The following is an 18,637-nucleotide window of genomic DNA, read 5'->3' on the forward strand; positions in this document are numbered from 1 at the left end:
TAACTAACATTATAATTTGTTATATTTTTTGAAGAACAGTGAAGAGTAATAGTGAAGAATAAAGACATTACAATCATATTTATTTACTTAACTCATATGAAAGACCAACCTTAATGACCTTAACCCTAAAATGGCCGGGGGGGGGTTGAATCAACCCCCCCCTCAACATTTTCTGCGATCATTCCGCCGCGCGAAATTTTTTGACCGCGCCACTCGCAGAGTTTATACTTTTAAGTCTCACGCATCTTTTGAGACCAAATTTACGATGCCCGGGTACGCGGTCCCGAAATTACGCAACATTTTGTAAGTGCATGTCAGACCAAAAATTGTTCCAAAACGTGATTTTGTGTACAAAGTCAATGCAAATTGAGTTTTCTCATCTTATTCATAAAGATATGATTATTTTTACTTCAAACAGCTGAAAGCAAATGATTTTAGCATAATCATGCTTCAAAAAGGTTGTGCAATAAATCTGGTGAAAAAAACAAAGAAAAACAAAAGGGTGAAAAACAAGGAAATACATAAGAAATTCATAAAACAATAAAATACATAAGAAATTGATTTCCAAACCGAAGTTTTTTTCAATTGCCATTGTTAAGAATGCTAAAAAGAATATTTTTACCAAAAATTAGCATTCCAGGAGCTTTATTTAGTGAATTAGAGCAAAAAGTATGATTTATGCATAAATTAACATAATTAATTCATATAAAATAAAATCTCATTATTTTGGAAAATTTTACCATACAGCCTTGTAGATTACATCGCACACTACCAGCGTGCAAATTTTTGCGGCGCTCGCGCGATCGGCGGCTGAGATCTCAGGGGGGGGTTGAATCAACCCCCCCCCAGCCACAGAACAGCCAAAAAAGCCCGGCCTAGTTAGGGTTAATGTTCTCTTACTATTGAGAACATTTTTTTAATGTAATGTTTGTTGTTTGTTTGTTTGCTTTTATTTCTGCGTTCAAAATGATACAATATCAAATGTGACATAATTATATGCAATATACAAAGCAATCCATAACATAAACAATATATTCATACTACATAATGAATAAAAAATAATAATGTCTTGATTTCTTGAACATCGTTAATACAAAATAAACTTGATATGAAGTCAATCAAAATAATATTATACTGTATATAAAAGAAAATGTTTGGGTGTCGAGAATGACTGCCCAACTGATTATCATTCTGATTTCTCTCTTCTAACGATGCATTAATGTAAATATATAGGTGAAGAAGAACAATATTTGCATTGAAGAATGGGATTTTCTAACAATCCAATGTATTATCATGAGAAACATTCATCCCAACCATTCTTTCTGAGTAAACAATATGTTGATTTGTAAAACATCTAATTGATTATTACCTATACAGAAGACTGGAGGCAATCCAAGCGCTAAGGCATAGGCTACAGGGAACAGAAATATCAAGACAAGCATGTATAATGGCCACAAGATGGCACATTTACGACGTTTGATAAACAAAAGAGGGACCATCATGAGTAGGAAGATGAACGCAAAGACATCGAGACGTACAGCAGCAACAATGACGGTAGTGGTGAAACAGATCTGAAATCAATTAGAATGAAACATTGAATTTTACTGTTCTTTTTTTATAACAAAGAAAAGAAAGTCTGACAGGCTCAGTCATGGCCTATACCACATGCTTTAAGATGCGATCATGAATATTCAACATGCTTGAAATACTAAAATATGAATCAAATGGTGACACAACATTTGCTCCTGTTGTAATATCTCAGAGGGCAAAAGGTTGGAGTTAGGGTTGTAATAGAGTGTTTGGTTCAGAATATTGTCAAGATAAGGATCATGGTTTATTCAGTTTTGGAGGTTAGGTTTTATGTTTGGCTTAACGTGAGGATTTTCCATCGGAGCAGTTGTCGCTGAAGCAAATGTCATGGAGCCAAAAAATTAATTTCTCACAAACTTAAAATACAAGACCTGAGCCCTATGACATAAAGTTCAGGGACTGATGATAAGAATATTTATGATCCATCACTCAGCTTTATGTTATGGACCAAGACGACTTACTTTTATTATATTCCTTACTAAAATTTGTTGCTATTTGATGGGTCGAGAGGCCTTCACGTGACTAATCATACTTTCACCAGAAAAATGAAATTCATCAGAGATCAAAATAGTTTGTGACGTCACAGTAGATTTTGACTATTTTGCATCCGACTGAAAACCACACGATCACTCAGGCACAGCGGTCTAGTCTGCCTCCACAGGGTAAGTCTAGTGATGTGACGGCGCAGATGTTTTATGTGGTTCCGCTGAGAGCAGCTGCACAATCAGCAAAGTTAAAAGCTCAATGCTGACTGAATCACAAACTTTCCGATAACTCACATGTCAATGTCAAATCGCGTCTTGCATGTTTACAATGAATCTGCACGCTGAAAATACAAATAATGATAGCCATGATTCGGATCATAGAAAGATTTGGGTTGTCTTGATCTTAGCTCAGCAGGGTTAGTTAGTTCACAAACTTCACAACCGGTAAGAGGATTTTCGAGCACTTGCAGCCGCCACGCAACAACATACCACTGCCCTGCCCGAGTGATGAGCTTGGGGGCCAGTGTAGCCACCGAATCAGGCCCAGCAGCTGCGCGTAGCCTAGATGAAAAGTTAATGCTGCATTAATTAGAGCTAAGTCAATCTAGATTTTGTTCAGATCATGGAGATGGATCAATTAGGACTAGATTACAAATATTTTTTGTTCAAACTTTACATGGAAGGGATATAAAACTAATTTACCAGGTGTTTCTTTCAAAAGTATAGTGGAAGTATTCATCCTCAATTGGTCCGTCGATGTTACCATTTTCCCTCGGGGCTGCGCCCCACGGAAAAATAGTAACTGCCGAACCAACCCTGGATAAAATATTTCCACTATACTTTCTCAAACCCGGTATATTTGTATAATATATGAATGGTCTCACCTCTAAACCAAATTTGTAGAAGCAGTAATTAATGAGGAATTTAATGCAACCTGGCAAACCATCTTTATCAGCACACTCCCTGGTGATGTCATTAAAGACGATGCTATAGTCAGGTTTTACCAAGCCTCGTTGATTACGATACTGCTGTTGATGTAACATCACAATGCTATAGATGATGAGCATAATGATGATGGCAACATAACCCTGGATAAAGTGAAAATAAAAATCACATCAATAATATCTAAATACTCACCAGAAATGAGAGATACAACAAATAACAAGTGGAGCGCTCTGGCACTCTCGCCTACATTACGCGATTCAATATAGCGGCAGTGCTGACTTTGAAAATGACTATAGAATAATCATTCACATACATGTAAAACAGCATTCATATGATGATCAAATACTAAGCTCATTGACCCTAAATAAAATTTGACCTTGATCATGTGACCAAAGACTTGTGCAAGACGATCAGTGATACTTGATTACCCTTACGTCTATATTTCATGAACTAGATCCACAAACTTTCAAAGTTATGATGGCAATTCATACCCCCAACTCGGCCAAAGTTCATTGACTTGGTCATGTGACCTGAAACTCACAAAGGATGTTCAGTGATACTTGATTACTCTTATGTCCAAATTTCATGAACCAGATCCATAAACTTTCAAAGTAATAATGGAAATTAACAAATACCCCTAACATGGCCAAAGTTCATTTACCCTAAATGACCTTTGACCTCGGTCATGTGACCTGAAAGTCAGGCAGGATGTTCAGTAATACTTGATTACCCCTATGTCTAAGTTTTATGAACTAGGTTCATATACTTTCTAAAGTTATGACGACATTTCAAACACTTAACCTTCCGTTAAGATTTTGATGTTGATTCCCCAACATGGTCTAAGTTCATTGGCCCTAAATGAACTTTGACCTTGGTCATGTGACCTTAATTTCTGGCAGCATGTTCAGTAATACTTGATAACCATTATGTCCAGGTTTCGTGAATATACTTCAGTTAAGTTGACATTTAAAAAACTTAACCTTTGGTTAAGATTTGATGTTGACGACGCTGCCACTGCCCAGCCGTCAGAAAAGCGGCGCCTATAGTCTCACTCTGCTATGCAGGCAAGACAAAAACCCACTTTAGTCTTGTTTTTCAATTCAAATAGACTGAAATTTATTACATTTTCTGACACCATAATAGGAAACCCAAAAATTATACTCAATCTGCCATTCAGAGACAACATGATACTCGGTTACATTGGGTATTAGATAAAGCCTCTATGAGTTTTTGCATGGAAACCTTCAGAATTTACTTCAGTTGTATCTACCTGCTATTTTATTTCAACAAGATGCCTATTAAAACAACAAACCTTATTTCAATTTTCTGGCTAAAGCATCTTAGCATTTTTATATATTCCTTAATGGTTTAACTTACAATAACACAAGAAGACATGTAGCATTTACATACACATACACCTGTCAAATATATATGAGGTTTTCTTTCTCACCTCTACATAGTTGTAAAAATAGCCCACTTGTTTGAAACCAAACCAGTCTGGAATGAAGAAGTTATCCTGAATAGGGAAATCTGGATTCTGAAAAACAGAAAGCAAAGTACACAGATAGAGTACAAGTAAAAGTTAAAGCAGTAAAAAGTACATAAATGTAGTTACAGCAAGCAATAAGTTTATGAAAAAGTCTATAGAATCAAGGTGAATTGTTGTACATCTAGTAAGTTTCAGCAATCCTTAATTTGTGAAATAAAGAAATCTATGCTGCAAAGCTATCACACCGAAGAACGGCAACATATTATCATCATTATATTCATTATCATCATCATTTTCGTCATCTCATTATCATCATCATCATAATCATCATCATTAACAACATCATCATTGCCATCACCATTACCGTTCTCCTCTTTTAAACCTCATTATTTTAAAGAATTTTCTTTACCTCTGTGCAATTTTTCGTGATATCCACATCAAACCAATTGGAATAATCCAACTGAAAGACCATCTTTCCTAATAATACCACAGAGACCCATAACATTGACATCATACAGCAGACACGATGGAGGGATGGTATGGCAATCGGGAGGAAGATGATCAGAAGGAGAATACCATTCACTGCTGTCAGCTAAAATGAATTTAAAAAAACCCAAAAGGTTCAAGAACAATGATGGAAATCATTCTCATATGCATTTTCTATACCAACAGAGTAATGAATTGAAAAACCTTAACATAATTATCACAGTAAATTTTTTCTTCATGATGTCATGTTTAATATATTTTCCATTACAATGATTACTCTCATTATGTCTGTATATTACAATTTCTAATTTATCTGTCTTTTCAATTCAATTCAATTTATTGTTTGACCATCAAATACAAAAACAATACAAACAATTTGACTACAAAATTTTATTCAAAAACACATTGACCCCAGAGAAGCAAGGCTTATAAAAAGGGGCCACCAAATAACAAAATAGGGGAGTGTTTCGTTTAACATGTATTTTTTCATATGTATTTCTTTTGATTCAGTTCAGAAGGTGGAATTTGAAGATACTATAGAAATTTACGTTGACCGTAAAATTGGGCTGTTAAGATTAGGCAGTAACCTACATGTGCAGCAGGCATGTTTTTAGGATTAGGCAGTTAAGATTAGGCAGTAACCTACATGTGCAGCAGGCATGTTTTTAGCTGTTTCGCTGTAGTTTTTCAGTCAAATGACACCTTGAGGTTTCATTTCTATGTCATCGGTCCCCTCATTTGCATACCGAACAGGATGTGCATATAACTCTTTTGACAAATGAGGCGAAACTTTGAAATGTCATAACTTTCTTATTTTACATCCGATTTTGATGAAATTTTCAGTGTTATACTTGTTTGATTTTTCTCTTTCTATTAAAATCAGCTTTTTGTTGGGGTGGACTTGTCCTTTAATAACAATTCGCATGAAATAAATAACAATACAATTTTGTAGATTATATCCCAGACAATCTGCGTGCAAATTTTCGGTGCGATCGCGTTGTCGACGGCTGAGATCTCAAGGGGGGCCTGGGAGGCCCCCCCCCCCGGCCAAATGAACTCCCAAAATACCCCGGCCTAGATACATGTAGGGTTATTGATTGTTTCTTGAATAAAATCTATTTGGAATTTACAGCCATTTTTGTCAAAATTGCTCCAACTAACCCCAATCTCCCCTATACAATTTTCAACAATACAAAATAATGAAACATATGTGACACTCATGTAGCAAGAAACAAAAGTATGTTAATATTTGAGGGAGGTTAAGAGGTTAACATTGCCCTGCATAACTTTTTAAATCTAGAAAAAATGGAGCTACATTTTTAGTCCTAGGGAAGTTTCTTCCATAATTTTTGAATATCTATTTTTATAAGAATTAGAAACATTAGAAGTTCAAACTTGAGGGAGGTGAATGAGATCATTATGATGTGCATTATAAGTATGGATTGTTGAATTTGGGACAAAAATATCCTAAGTTGGGAAGTAAAATTTTGGTATGGAACTTGTACATGAAAATAAAATAATTCAGTGTTATTAAGTCCTTTAATGGTAGAATGTTTAATTGGTTAAATAATGATTTGAAATAATTATTAAATGCAGCATTACATATTGAATCTACATCTTTCAGATTGAGAGACAAGAGTCATATACCACTAGACCACAATGCCCCAGAAAACCAGATTGTGATAAATGTAGTTCATTCCCAATATCATTTAGACTAGAGAACTAACAGACAAAGAATTATTTTTTTCTTCATTGATACTTATGTCTAAATGAAGTAAGATGGTTCATGAACCATGAGTCTCACCTGATTTCGTGATCAATTAAATATGTAATATGATCTTTTGACCCCTAGATGACCTTTGACAATATCATCCTCATAAACACACATGTGGTAATAAAATCAAATTTTTTGCATTTTGAAATGAAATTGTAATTATGCATTAGATTTTTACATTATATTCAGCAAATAACATATCATATTGTGTTTTCTATTCAGTTCATTTCATTGCCTCCTTCATTTTCTTTTATTTCCCCTTGGTTATAGAACCCCAAGCACCCCCCCCCCCCCCCCCCCCCCCCGTAAGCCAGTGCTTCAACATAAAGCCAATGCAGGAAGGGTCCATACATGGGGGCCTGGGGCCATTATACAGCCCTTTGAAGGTTACAGATGAAGAGCCGCTACTGCATGGGGTCTGGGGCAGAGCCCCCAGTAGCTTTGGAGATTTAGCCAATGTTAAGATTAAGAGTCTTTCTATAGTAACTCTATCTTGCCAGCATAAAGCTTAACGTTATAGGTAGGGACATCACAACATCATATAACATATATAGGGGGATATGTCTAGTCCTTAGCTAAGGACATTTTGTGTCCTGATTGCGACCGTTATTGCATAAAATTTAGCACGCTTATAAAACCCCATAACCAATGTTATATGCCATCTATCTTTCTGCCTGTTCTTTATTTTCAATCATAGGCAGTCCAGTTGTGCTAATAAGTTCTTCTCTTCCCCCCCCCCTTTTCTTTGTTTTCCAATTTAGCTTTTGACTCATTCAATTCTTCTTTCATTTCCCACTTTTGTTTGCCTCTTTTCTTTCCCTTTCCCATGCCATTTTTTAAAACTTTTAATTTATTTCCCATTCTTACTAATCATGCTAATGTAGTAGTAATTCGGGATGATTTGTTCTTCCTCACACCTTCTCCTTTCCTTCCTTTTCCCTTCTTATTCTTTTAGATTTCTTTTCACTTTTTCCCTTGCTTCTCCTTTTTTCCCTTCTTTTCTTTTCCTGTTTTTTTTATTTTCCCAGTAAAATCTGCCGGGGGAGGGGGGGGGAGCAGCCTGCCTCCCCCCCCCCCCCCCCGCCTGTTACGACACTGCCTCCACTCTCTGTATTTTTACTAACACATAAATTTGAAAATAAAATTTGTTTTACATGTTTTTATACACTGCTTATTCTCTTCAAACTTTCAACAAGATGAAATAAAATTGAATTGAATTTAAATTCATATCAGTAGTTAGGAAAACATCTCTACACTTCCTTTTGCAATTAGAATTGAATGTATTACTTTTTAATACAAAAAGTAAATTAGTAAATTTACTGACAAAAAAAGAGTTGTTTTTTTTTGGGGGGGAGGGGGGGCGAATCACGCAATTTCAATACAATTTCAATACAAGTCAAGTTAGTTCCATGCAGAAATTCAAGTGAAGTATGCTCAAATGCCTGACTTGAATATAATAATACAAGCAATGTGTATGGTTACAAAGATCAAAAGAAAGGACCTCACATTCTTCCTCATACACTCTAAATGTATTAAATATATGAAGATCGAAAGTTGTTTGGACTTACTTCTTTAGTTACGACCAGGATGATAGTCAAAAAGACCAACTTCATCATGTGGACTTCCAGGAGTCTCCAGAGAAATACCTGACATGGTCCAAGATAAGTATTGAAGAGGTGATAAGCCTTCGCCAGTTTCAGCTTCCAGGTCAATCCAGTTGTTGGTGAACCTTGAAAAATACACAATATTAACCCTATTATGACCTGGGCTATTTTGAAATTGCATCAATTTTCATAATCAACAGTTTGAAAAAATGTGATTGTTCTTCACACACATAACAATGGTCCACTGAAGTGCATAATGTATTTTTTTGGGGGTTAACTTACTCTTCTTGCTACTGATAGAATTTTTGTCTGTTTCATCAACTTCAATGACAGCATCAGCAGCAGGTGATCCTTCATCATCAGTCTTCTTCTCTGATCCACCATCTTCATCTAAACTACCAGGACTGAAAAGTAGAGGCAAATCACATTCAACAAATTATCAAATATCCTGTCATTGAATGCACAAGACAAGTATAACCTGGGCCATAGTATGGCATCCATTCTTGCTCTACAGTATTACAAGGATGGCTAAATTCAACATGTATATCGGACTCCCATACATGGGACTCTCCTGAAATTATTGGTCTGTTTCCCATTTCATATGAAAATTATCATGCTCTGAAGTGATTAATAATTATAAAGTTCGAGAAGTTCAAAAAGTGAAATAAAAATGGGGAAAATTTGGTTTAAATTTTAAAATGAATTGTTTTAAAGCAGCTGCAGATTTGGATATTGCAAAATGAAGGGTATTTTTGTACAGGAAAAATTTGACAAGCAAAAAAAAACAAAAAAGGTCCTCACTTGCATATACATGTACCAGACATATTCCCCTAAAACTATTTTTTTGCCCCTCAAAGGGGGGGGGGGGGGGCGGCCAGAAGTGCCACTACCTAGATTTCCCACTGTTTTAAAGATCTGCCTTGAAATGAATATTTGCAAGGCTCCCATTTAACGCATCAAGGCTGAATTTGACAAAATAATGTTGTGTTACCCCCACTTTTGGAAATGACCAGAAATATTGTGATTTGCGATGGCACACAACAGAATTGTATCATAAGTTCATTGTGAAATAACTGGGATGGAATAACATTTGTCACTCAAGAGAGTCTTGCACATAAACTTTAACATTGACCTCAACATAGCCTTTGACCTTACCATGTGACCTCCAACTGCAGCATAACATGCAGGTCTCCCAAGTACATCAACAACCCAAGTTTGATTTAAAAGTTACGGTTGCGGAGAGTTTAAATGGGTTTGAAAATTTGACCCCTACGCTAACAAAAAGTGTACCCTATCCTGAACCTTATGCAATCTATTCCTTGAGTATCTCATCACATTCAGATCATAAAATTGGTGTTACCCTTTATAAAAAAAAGGACATTAATAAAAACAAAACTTCCCATTTGCATTAAAGTAATAGAAAATGAATTCTTAAAAATTGAAATCAAATTTTCAAGTGTGAAATTTGAATTTCATCTTACCGGTAACCTGAACTCTTGATATTGCTAATTGAGATGAATTTATGATGGAAGTAATGAAGCTGGATCATAACTAGAATGATGAAAGCTGTTGGGATAAGAAGATTGGTGATCAGCATGCCGAGATCATCATACTTTTGGAGTCCCAACACTGCAAGCCTGGAAAACAAATAAATGAAAAAGATATATATTTGAGTTAAACACTACAAGACAGAGTATCCCCCTTTCCAAAGTCCAATATAGATAAATGATGACAAGACAGTTCCCACTTTGAAAAAAATATTATTTTCATAATCTTAGCCTTCATCCTTCTTCTATTTAAGATATTTCCACCAGTACATCATAACCTTAATAGTAAGCAATTCTATCAATTTGGAACTAAAAGAAGTAAAAAAAAAAATCATCAATTCATCATATATTGAATATGAATCTACAAATAATCAATGGTATTCATTCATAAATTGAGTTCTGAAATTAATTTAACCTGAAAAGGCTTTTTTATCCAGTCTTTGGTAAAAACTGGGTTTTCTCTCACCCATTTTTCAAGGGTGAATTATCACTTGTGTCACCATCTCAATATGCAGTGTCTATTACATAATAATAGCATATCTCACTATATAAAATTATGCAATAATTTTATAAAGAAAAAGTAAATTTATATGAAACATACTCTTCTTCTGTGAAAAAGGTGTTGTTTATCCACAGGTTGCGTAGATCAGTGAATTGATAGGTGTATATCATACACAGCACTGCCATGGAATAGAGCACAACTATCCAGCCAAACACTCGCAGGATGAAACGGAATAAAGTAAACGAGAGCTGTAGATGGAAGAAAGAAAGATTTAAATATAAAAAGAGAAAGAGACAGACTGACTTACTTACTTCAGGCCTCTGTCAAAAGATCTGCAACTGAGCTGTTTGTAAATCAACATACAAATTTATGATTGACTTGTATACTGCAAGCTGAAATAAATTCTAGAACAAGGCATAAGCGATGTTGTGTCTCGCCCACTTGTGAGAATAACCAGAAATGTCGCAATTTGCAACGCCACGCAACAGAATTGTATCAAAAGTTCATTGTGAAATAACTGGGATGGAATAGCATTTGTCATAAGAGAGTCTTGCACGTAATCTATAACTAGGGACAGTGATTTACCGCGATCGCGGAAAACAGACGGAATTCACAGAATCGGCCTTTTGAAACGGAAAGTGGCTTTTCAAATGGAAAATCACGGAAAACATATTTTTTCTCAAAATGCACAGAATAGCAACAGAAATTACTCCCAAATCCTCATCGAAATACGAATATCAACTGGAAAAAAACACGATCTCACTTCGCTACAACAATCATGACAATCCACACATCGTGTATGTACTTGAGCCCCTCCATCACTCGATCATATCGAAATTAGTTTACACTCACATCCACATATATAAAGGCAGAAACATGGCTGTGTGTTGCTGCCCTCTGCGTTTGGTCATAATATCATGATCGCTGTATAAAAGCCAAAATGACGGATAGGCGAAAGTCATTGACTGCTCAAAACTATGTCCGAAAAGTCCCCAAATCAGCGATAAAATCTCATTTAACCACTTTAAATAGTTTTTGTACCCGAATCTCTTCGATTAAAATTGATTTTAAAACGTTGTAATAGTACAGTGGCAGATACAAATTTTGACCAATGCGAGCATTATTACATCGTTACTCATTACATATTGATTTTCTATGTAAACGGAATTGTCAATTTTTCATGTACACAACATCTATAAGGAAACTGAATTTTAAAGAATTTTCTGAGATGGAAAAAGCAATTTTTAGAAACGGATGATCACTGTCCCTATATAACGTTGACCTGAAAATTACCTTTGACCTTACCATGTGACCTCCGACTGCAGCATAACATGCAGGTCCTGTAAATACCTCTATAACCCAAGTTTTGTTTAAAAGTGACTTACGGTTGCGGAGTTATGTGTCATAAGAGAGTCTTGCACATAAATTTTAACATTGACCTAAAAATGAACTTTGACCTTACCATGTGACCTCCGACTGCAGCATAACATGCAGGTCCCCCAAGTCCATCTACCATCCAAGTTTGGTTGAAAAGTGATTTACGGTTGCAGAGTTATGTGTCATAAGAGAGTCTTGCACGTAGACTTTAACGTTGACCTCAAACTGACATTTGACCTTGCCATGTAACCTGCCATGGACAACGGACGGACGCCATTTGGATCCTTTAGTCTCGCCTTCACCTCTGGTGGGCGAGACAAAAATGCAATACCACTGATGGCAGAGGAAAGACAGAAAGTATAAACCAAGTCCTAACTTGTAATGAGCAACAAAAGATTTATCTTCATTTAATTAATCAATGCCAAGGATCTTACCATAAAGATATTAAGCAGTATCAAGAAAAGTAACATATAGATGGTCTTGAAGATATCCACAGTCCCTTGAAGGCTGATGATGAGGAACATGAGACCACATAATAGGATCCAGTACTTGGCCAGTAAAGCATTAAGAGTTTGACCCAAGAATGTCATAGTGACACTGTGGCCACGGTGTAGATGATGTCCATCCACGTCCGTTGCTTTGTAGCAGAAAAGAAAGAATATGACCAAAGAGAATTACATATAATGAATACATCCTCAGTGAGAATCTCTGAGCTCTTCACTTCACAAATAAATGCCATACCAGGCCAATATGGAAACAGTTAATCTGCCTGTGCTTTTTATGATCATCATAATTACAGAATTTCAAGTCACTCCATGGCCTGCTTAATAAAGGACTTACAACTGTTGTAACTTTGTTGTTACAGCAACTACCATGGTATCAGGGCTCAGCAGCCAATCACAATCCTCATTGTGATTGACTGCTGAGCCCTGTTACCATGGTAGCTGCCATAATAATGGCAAAGTTACCATAGTTTTAACTCTTTATGAAATGGGCTTCAGGGTTATTAAAACATCCTTTGTTTGTGACTGTGTCCTTAAATGAGCATACCCTACCCTGAGACATTGTTACTTGAATTGAATTGATTTCTGTTAAAAATGAATAACAATACATATAAAATGATACATGTGAAATTGACAAATGAAAATGGGAGGATGGCCCTACTCAGCAGCATCAATCATGATGCTGCTGGTCTACTGAGTGATCCTCAATCACCACCATAATCACCACCATTAAGTCCAAGAAATAATCAAAAATATGGTAATATGGTAATACTTCTTTTTAAAAAGCATGTTTTCATTAGCAGAAAAATCACCACTGTAAAGTCCAAGCAATAACCCAAAACATGGTAATACGTCAATCAAATTTGTGCAAATATGCAGTATCCCAGAATAAACTGCAGTTGACTCGATGATGTCATTACAACATAACAATCACCTTGAGATGCAGAGAATTATACTTACACATCACTTCTTCTTCTGGACCAGAGAAAATGACACCAAATGGCTGAAGAACAATGCCTTCATCAACATTGTGCCTACGTAGCTTCTGCTCCCTCAGGAATTGACGCAATGTCAGCCAGAACATCAAAGTAAATGCCATCTATGTGAAGGAGAGATCAACAAATCATACCATCAATGTTATAACAAGTGGAATGCCTCTGGCCGTCTCACCTGCATCACGCGATTCAATATAGCAGCAGTGCTGATTTTGAAAACTACTATAACTCGCACAAGATGTTCAGTGATACTTGGTTACTCGTATTTCCACGTTTTATGAACAAGACCAATACACTTATAGAGATATGATGGCAATTCAACAAATACCCCCAACGTGGCCAAAGTTCTTTGACCTTACATGACCTTTGACCTTGATCATGTGACCTGAAACTCGCACAGGATGTTCAGTGATACTTGATTACTCTTATGTCCAAGTTTTATGAACTAGACCAACACACTTTCAAATTTATGGCTGTAATTCAACAAATACTCCAATTTGGCCAAAGTTCATTGACCCTAAATGACCTTTGACCTTGATCATGTGACCTGAAACTTGCACAGGATGTTCAGTAATACTTGATTACTATTATGTCCAAGTTTCATGAATCAGATCCATAAACTTTCAAAGTTATGATGGTAATTCAACAGATACCCCCAATTCGGCCAAAGTTCATTGACCCTAAATGACCTTTGACCTTGGTCATGTGTCGTGAAACTCATGCAGGATGTTCAGTGATACTTGATTAACCTTATGTATAAGTTTCATGAACTAGGTCCATATATTTTCTAATTTATGATGACATTTCAAAAACTTAACCTTAGGTTAAGATTTTGATGTTGATTCCCCCAACATGGTCTAAGTTCATTGACCCTAAATGACCTTTGACCTTGGTCATGTGACATGAAACTCAGGCAGGATGTTCAGTAATACTTGATTAACCTTATGGCCAAGTTTCATGAACTAGGTCCATATACTTTCTAAGTTATGCTGTCATTTCAAAAACTTAACCTCAGGTTAAGATTTGGTGTTGACGCCGTCGAAAAAGCGGCGCCTATAGTCTCACTCTGCTATGCAGGTGAGACAAAAATGGGAAATAGGTTCACTTTTTCTTGACTGTATTTCAATGAGCATATGATAGACATTAATGTTAGATCATTTGAATCTTTCATTCTAATCCACATTACAAGCTAAAAATTTGAAATAAAATGACACATCTACCAAACGATAATAAAATTCTAATCCAGTATATGCCATAATTTCTTTTATAAGGTACATCAATCATATTCTAGTCATAAAAATATATGGGGAAAAAATAAAAGAAAAGAAGCAGCTTTTGCTGTTGATGGTTTATAAATATGTTGTATTTAAATGTAACTAAAAAAAAAAAATCAGACTCACATCTACCACATGTACACTTCTCATAGACTGAAAGTTCTGCTTTGGAGTTGTGATTGATTGCAACTGCGTGTGAAAAGGGTCCTAGACTTTGTATTATCCAAGAGATTCATATTAAGTACAGCAGGTGTTCAAGATGTTAATACAGGCTTGACCACGAGCCATCTACCAAATCAAAGTTTTATTTACTATATAATGAACAATAACTACATCCATATTGCTGACTCACCTCCACAAGTAGAGGAATAAAAGGGTACTTGTAATGTCTAAGACCAACTTCTTTGAGATCAATACCGCTGGCCTTCTCAGGTAGGTTAGTCTCAAGACCATAGACGAAGGTGATAATAATGATGGCTTCAGCATAGAAGACCAGGAGGGGTGATGTGTAGAGGCAGCGATTCCTTGTGGTACTGATAGGGACGATCCAGATGAGCAGAGCCCATAGAAGAAGCACAAAGGTGATCCAACTCAAATAGATAATACTCCAGGCCTATGGATAATATAACACATGAAACATCAATTAGAGGTGCAGGGAATATGCGGCAAAATAGAAAATTCATATTGTATTTAGCTACAAAAAAGCCTTAAAATTTTATTTCATCTGTAATATTCTTCATCATAGAATTTTGAGGGAAAATGCTAGCTCACATTCTTAGTTTAAAAGAGAAATCAAGTGCTTAAACAAGACAATTCTATTCATCAAGGTTTACAGCACAGGTAAATTGAGAAGTCTAGAGTTCTTGGTTTTTCAAATTGATTTGGAGACCATCAAGTTCTTCCTTGCTATTTTTAAACATGTACCGATAAGCAGGCTTACCTTTCTTTCCAATGTCACTGAATAAACAAATACAAACACTAAACAAACATACATACATGTGTATAGTTAAATACAGTAACAAGCAGAGAAAGATATGACAAAAAGAGAGTTGTACATAAAACATACATTGACTATAAACTATATATAGGACAAGCACAATGATCTAAACCAATATAATTTTTATGGATTTGAGATTGTTTCTGGAATTATTGTTTCTGGAATTATATAGGTATTAATAACAAATGTCCATTCAATATATTCATGATGAATATACCAGGATGTCATAATATAAATCCCTTTGGATCATACTAAAACCATGCTCTGTATCTAAATTTGTATCCTGTTTCGTTTACCATATGCTTCTTTCGAACCCTTGGGAATTTGGCTCGAAGACTGATGTAATGCTCAAACACAGATGTAGGCATCTATACCCAATAAAGTGTGGTTAAACAGACTTTGTAATAACTGAGGCCTACACTTGTAACTTGTTTATATCATTTAAACTATCAAAACAAAATTTTCTTTGTATAGCTTTATCATTTTGATTTTTAAGAATTGACTAAAAACTAGTCTGGGCATCTTCTTTGCATGACTGTGAGTATTGTTGCGTTATAACATCACACAATGCTTGCAGTTTGGTGATGGTGATGAAAGTCCAATGTGAATGTTGTTTGATCATTACAAATGGTGGAGTTATACAATTTATTGTGACTTTCCAAAATTGCATGATATTATACAGTATATAATGTCTTTTGACGATCTAGCCCAAACTGTGGGTCAATACACTCATGTCCCAGACTGTATCCAGTATGCTACGCCATACCAGCCACACCGTGCCTGTGGAATAACAGTCGACGCATCACACACAGTACTGTGATGGCGTGACCAGGAATTTGTGGATTCTGAAAGTTACTATATCCTGGCAAAAGACATTTTTCTCCCTCTTCCAGATTTTGTAGTGGAAACTACACTATTCACATATGCTTTAGAAGCCCAATGCAACAAACTAAATGTAAGGGATATAATAAAGTAGGGCTATGCAACAGTGCACATTGACTTACACAAAGGAGTGTCCAAAGCATTACAGCAACGGGGATGGAGTGACAAGCAATGATTGCTAAGGTAATGCATTTATTTTGAAGTCGTTACTTAAACAATTTTTTTCCTTTACCATCATCATGACCAGCATAAAAAGGTGCCTCTGTTGTAACTTTTTAGAAAAGGAAATGGATAGACTGACAAATAATAAAATAAGCTAAAGGACCAAATCATACAAAGAATAAATCAACCACAATACAATGAAGACAACATGTAAACACAAAAACATATTGGTTTGTTTTTTCCGAGCAAAAGTAGAATTAATAAGGAAACTATATACTGACTCTGACTACACCTTTATGGAATGCCTGTAGCCAGTTTATTCATCAAATACATATTATTTTAATCTTGTACTGAAATGTATCCAAAAAGTTAATTATATGATAAAATATCAAAAATTAATTTAAAAAATTATAAATTCAATTACATTTGTTATAAATACTGAATAAAAACCAAACGTAGCATTCCATGAAGACTAAATTGGTAATTTTTATAAAATTAAGCCAAACTTCACTTAGAATACCAAACATAGAGACTAGAGAGGATTTATTTACATACAATTATATATGCATTTTGGTGATCATTAATTTTTTCCATAAAATAATGAATTATAAAGAGTCTTATAGAATGTGAAAACTATACAATATAAAGAGATCTAAATTTCTGAAATAACACAGAAAATATTAATTATCTTTGTTCAAGAGCTGTTATATGACTGGTGTCATGATTATCACTGTTATAGCTACGGTGGTCTGCAGTGGTCGGGCCCAACTGGCACAGAAGATTTTTTACCACCACTCATCAGAAAAAGCACTTCTTCCGCCCACCACTAATTTCAAATGTAAAGTGTGTCAAAACTAACTCCTTGCAAAGAGGAATTGCACTTGCATTAATTTCCATCTTTAATCTTGTTTTATTTACATAATTTACATTAAATACTCTTATTTCCAATGATTTGTCAATATCAGATTGTTATTACCATGTTGTTTCTTCACTTTGGGCTTTAAAGCCCCCTCACACCTGACTGAATGTAGGCGGATGAAGGGTGACGAATGGGAAAAATGCACGAAATGCACGCAAATTCAACGAATTCAAATAAAATTTCGTCAACTCATGCAATCAGTAACTATTGTCAAATTTTATCAACGAATGGTAAGCTAAGGATAAATATGTTGTTTGAAGGTTTGCATGGTGGCATGTATAATCGCAGATGTGGTTTACAGTACACCATGTGGAGTGTTATAGAAACAGTGGATAGAAGAAAAGAAATGGATAGGCAAGAAAGTGGAAATTTGAGAGTAGAGTAATCTTTCTGGAATGTAGTCCTGAAAAGGACTGTAAACCAGAAGAGATTGATGAGTTGAAAAGAGCTTGAGTAGTAGGATGGATGAGGAGATGCTGGCTTGAGTCGGCGAGTAGAGATGATGAGTAGAAGCAGTAGAGACTCGACGTTTTGGGCAGGTTGACTGTCCATCTTCAGGAGTGAGTGTTCGCTCGGCATGCGGCGGTACTTGTGGAGTACGTGCAGACGTGGGGGAAAGCGCTGGGCCGGCGGTCACGGCGGGCTGAGGTCGTAGGTGGCGCTCTGTGCGTGGATCAGCGGTTTTTGCGGGAAACGAGTTGGCGTTGGTATGCGGACGTGGTGTGTAGACAGCGGGATGAGTTACAGCAGCGTGTGTGTGTGTCGGCGGCGTAGTAGATACATCAGTGGTGGCGCTCTGTGCGTGTTGGTTGGCGGACTTGTCGGGTAGGCTTTGGCGGGAGTGAGTGGGTGGCCTGGTATACGGATGTGGTGTTGGGTCGTCGACGGAGGTTATAGCGAGGTGTGTGCGTCGGCGAAGTCACTGGTTCGGTTGGTGGTGCAATTAGACTGTTGTGCTGGGTAGGTTGGCTTGGTAGAGTGACGGTGGACGGCGGGTTGCTTGTGGAGTTAGTTGTGGATTGGTTGGAAGCTGGGTGGTGACGTAGGATTAGGTGCCAGATGCTGTTGATGTGGAGGCCAGGGTCTTGAGGTACAGTGTTTTGTTG

At 36.2% G+C, this 18,637-nt stretch overlaps 1 protein-coding gene across 1 annotated transcript in view; it reads right to left on the minus strand.

Annotated features, from left to right (window-relative positions):
• LOC129279271 (piezo-type mechanosensitive ion channel component 1-like) overlaps positions 1 to 18,637 on the minus strand; it is a 113,062-nt gene that overhangs the window by 75,751 nt on the left and 18,674 nt on the right. Inside the window, exons 5-15 of the mRNA XM_064095657.1 lie at positions 14,924 to 15,184; positions 13,263 to 13,401; positions 12,234 to 12,436; positions 10,522 to 10,670; positions 9,855 to 10,010; positions 8,656 to 8,777; positions 8,338 to 8,498; positions 4,919 to 5,101; positions 4,471 to 4,557; positions 2,960 to 3,163; positions 1,370 to 1,571 (exon numbers count right to left, since the gene is read on the minus strand). Of these exons, the coding sequence (XP_063951727.1) occupies positions 1,370 to 1,571; positions 2,960 to 3,163; positions 4,471 to 4,557; positions 4,919 to 5,101; positions 8,338 to 8,498; positions 8,656 to 8,777; positions 9,855 to 10,010; positions 10,522 to 10,670; positions 12,234 to 12,436; positions 13,263 to 13,401; positions 14,924 to 15,184 (1,867 nt within the window). The remainder of the gene's footprint in view (positions 1 to 1,369; positions 1,572 to 2,959; positions 3,164 to 4,470; positions 4,558 to 4,918; positions 5,102 to 8,337; positions 8,499 to 8,655; positions 8,778 to 9,854; positions 10,011 to 10,521; positions 10,671 to 12,233; positions 12,437 to 13,262; positions 13,402 to 14,923; positions 15,185 to 18,637) is intronic.

The sequence above is a fragment of the Lytechinus pictus genome, chromosome 2 (genome assembly GCF_037042905.1).
Source record: "Lytechinus pictus isolate F3 Inbred chromosome 2, Lp3.0, whole genome shotgun sequence".
Classification (NCBI taxonomy): Eukaryota; Metazoa; Echinodermata; class Echinoidea; order Temnopleuroida; family Toxopneustidae; genus Lytechinus; species Lytechinus pictus.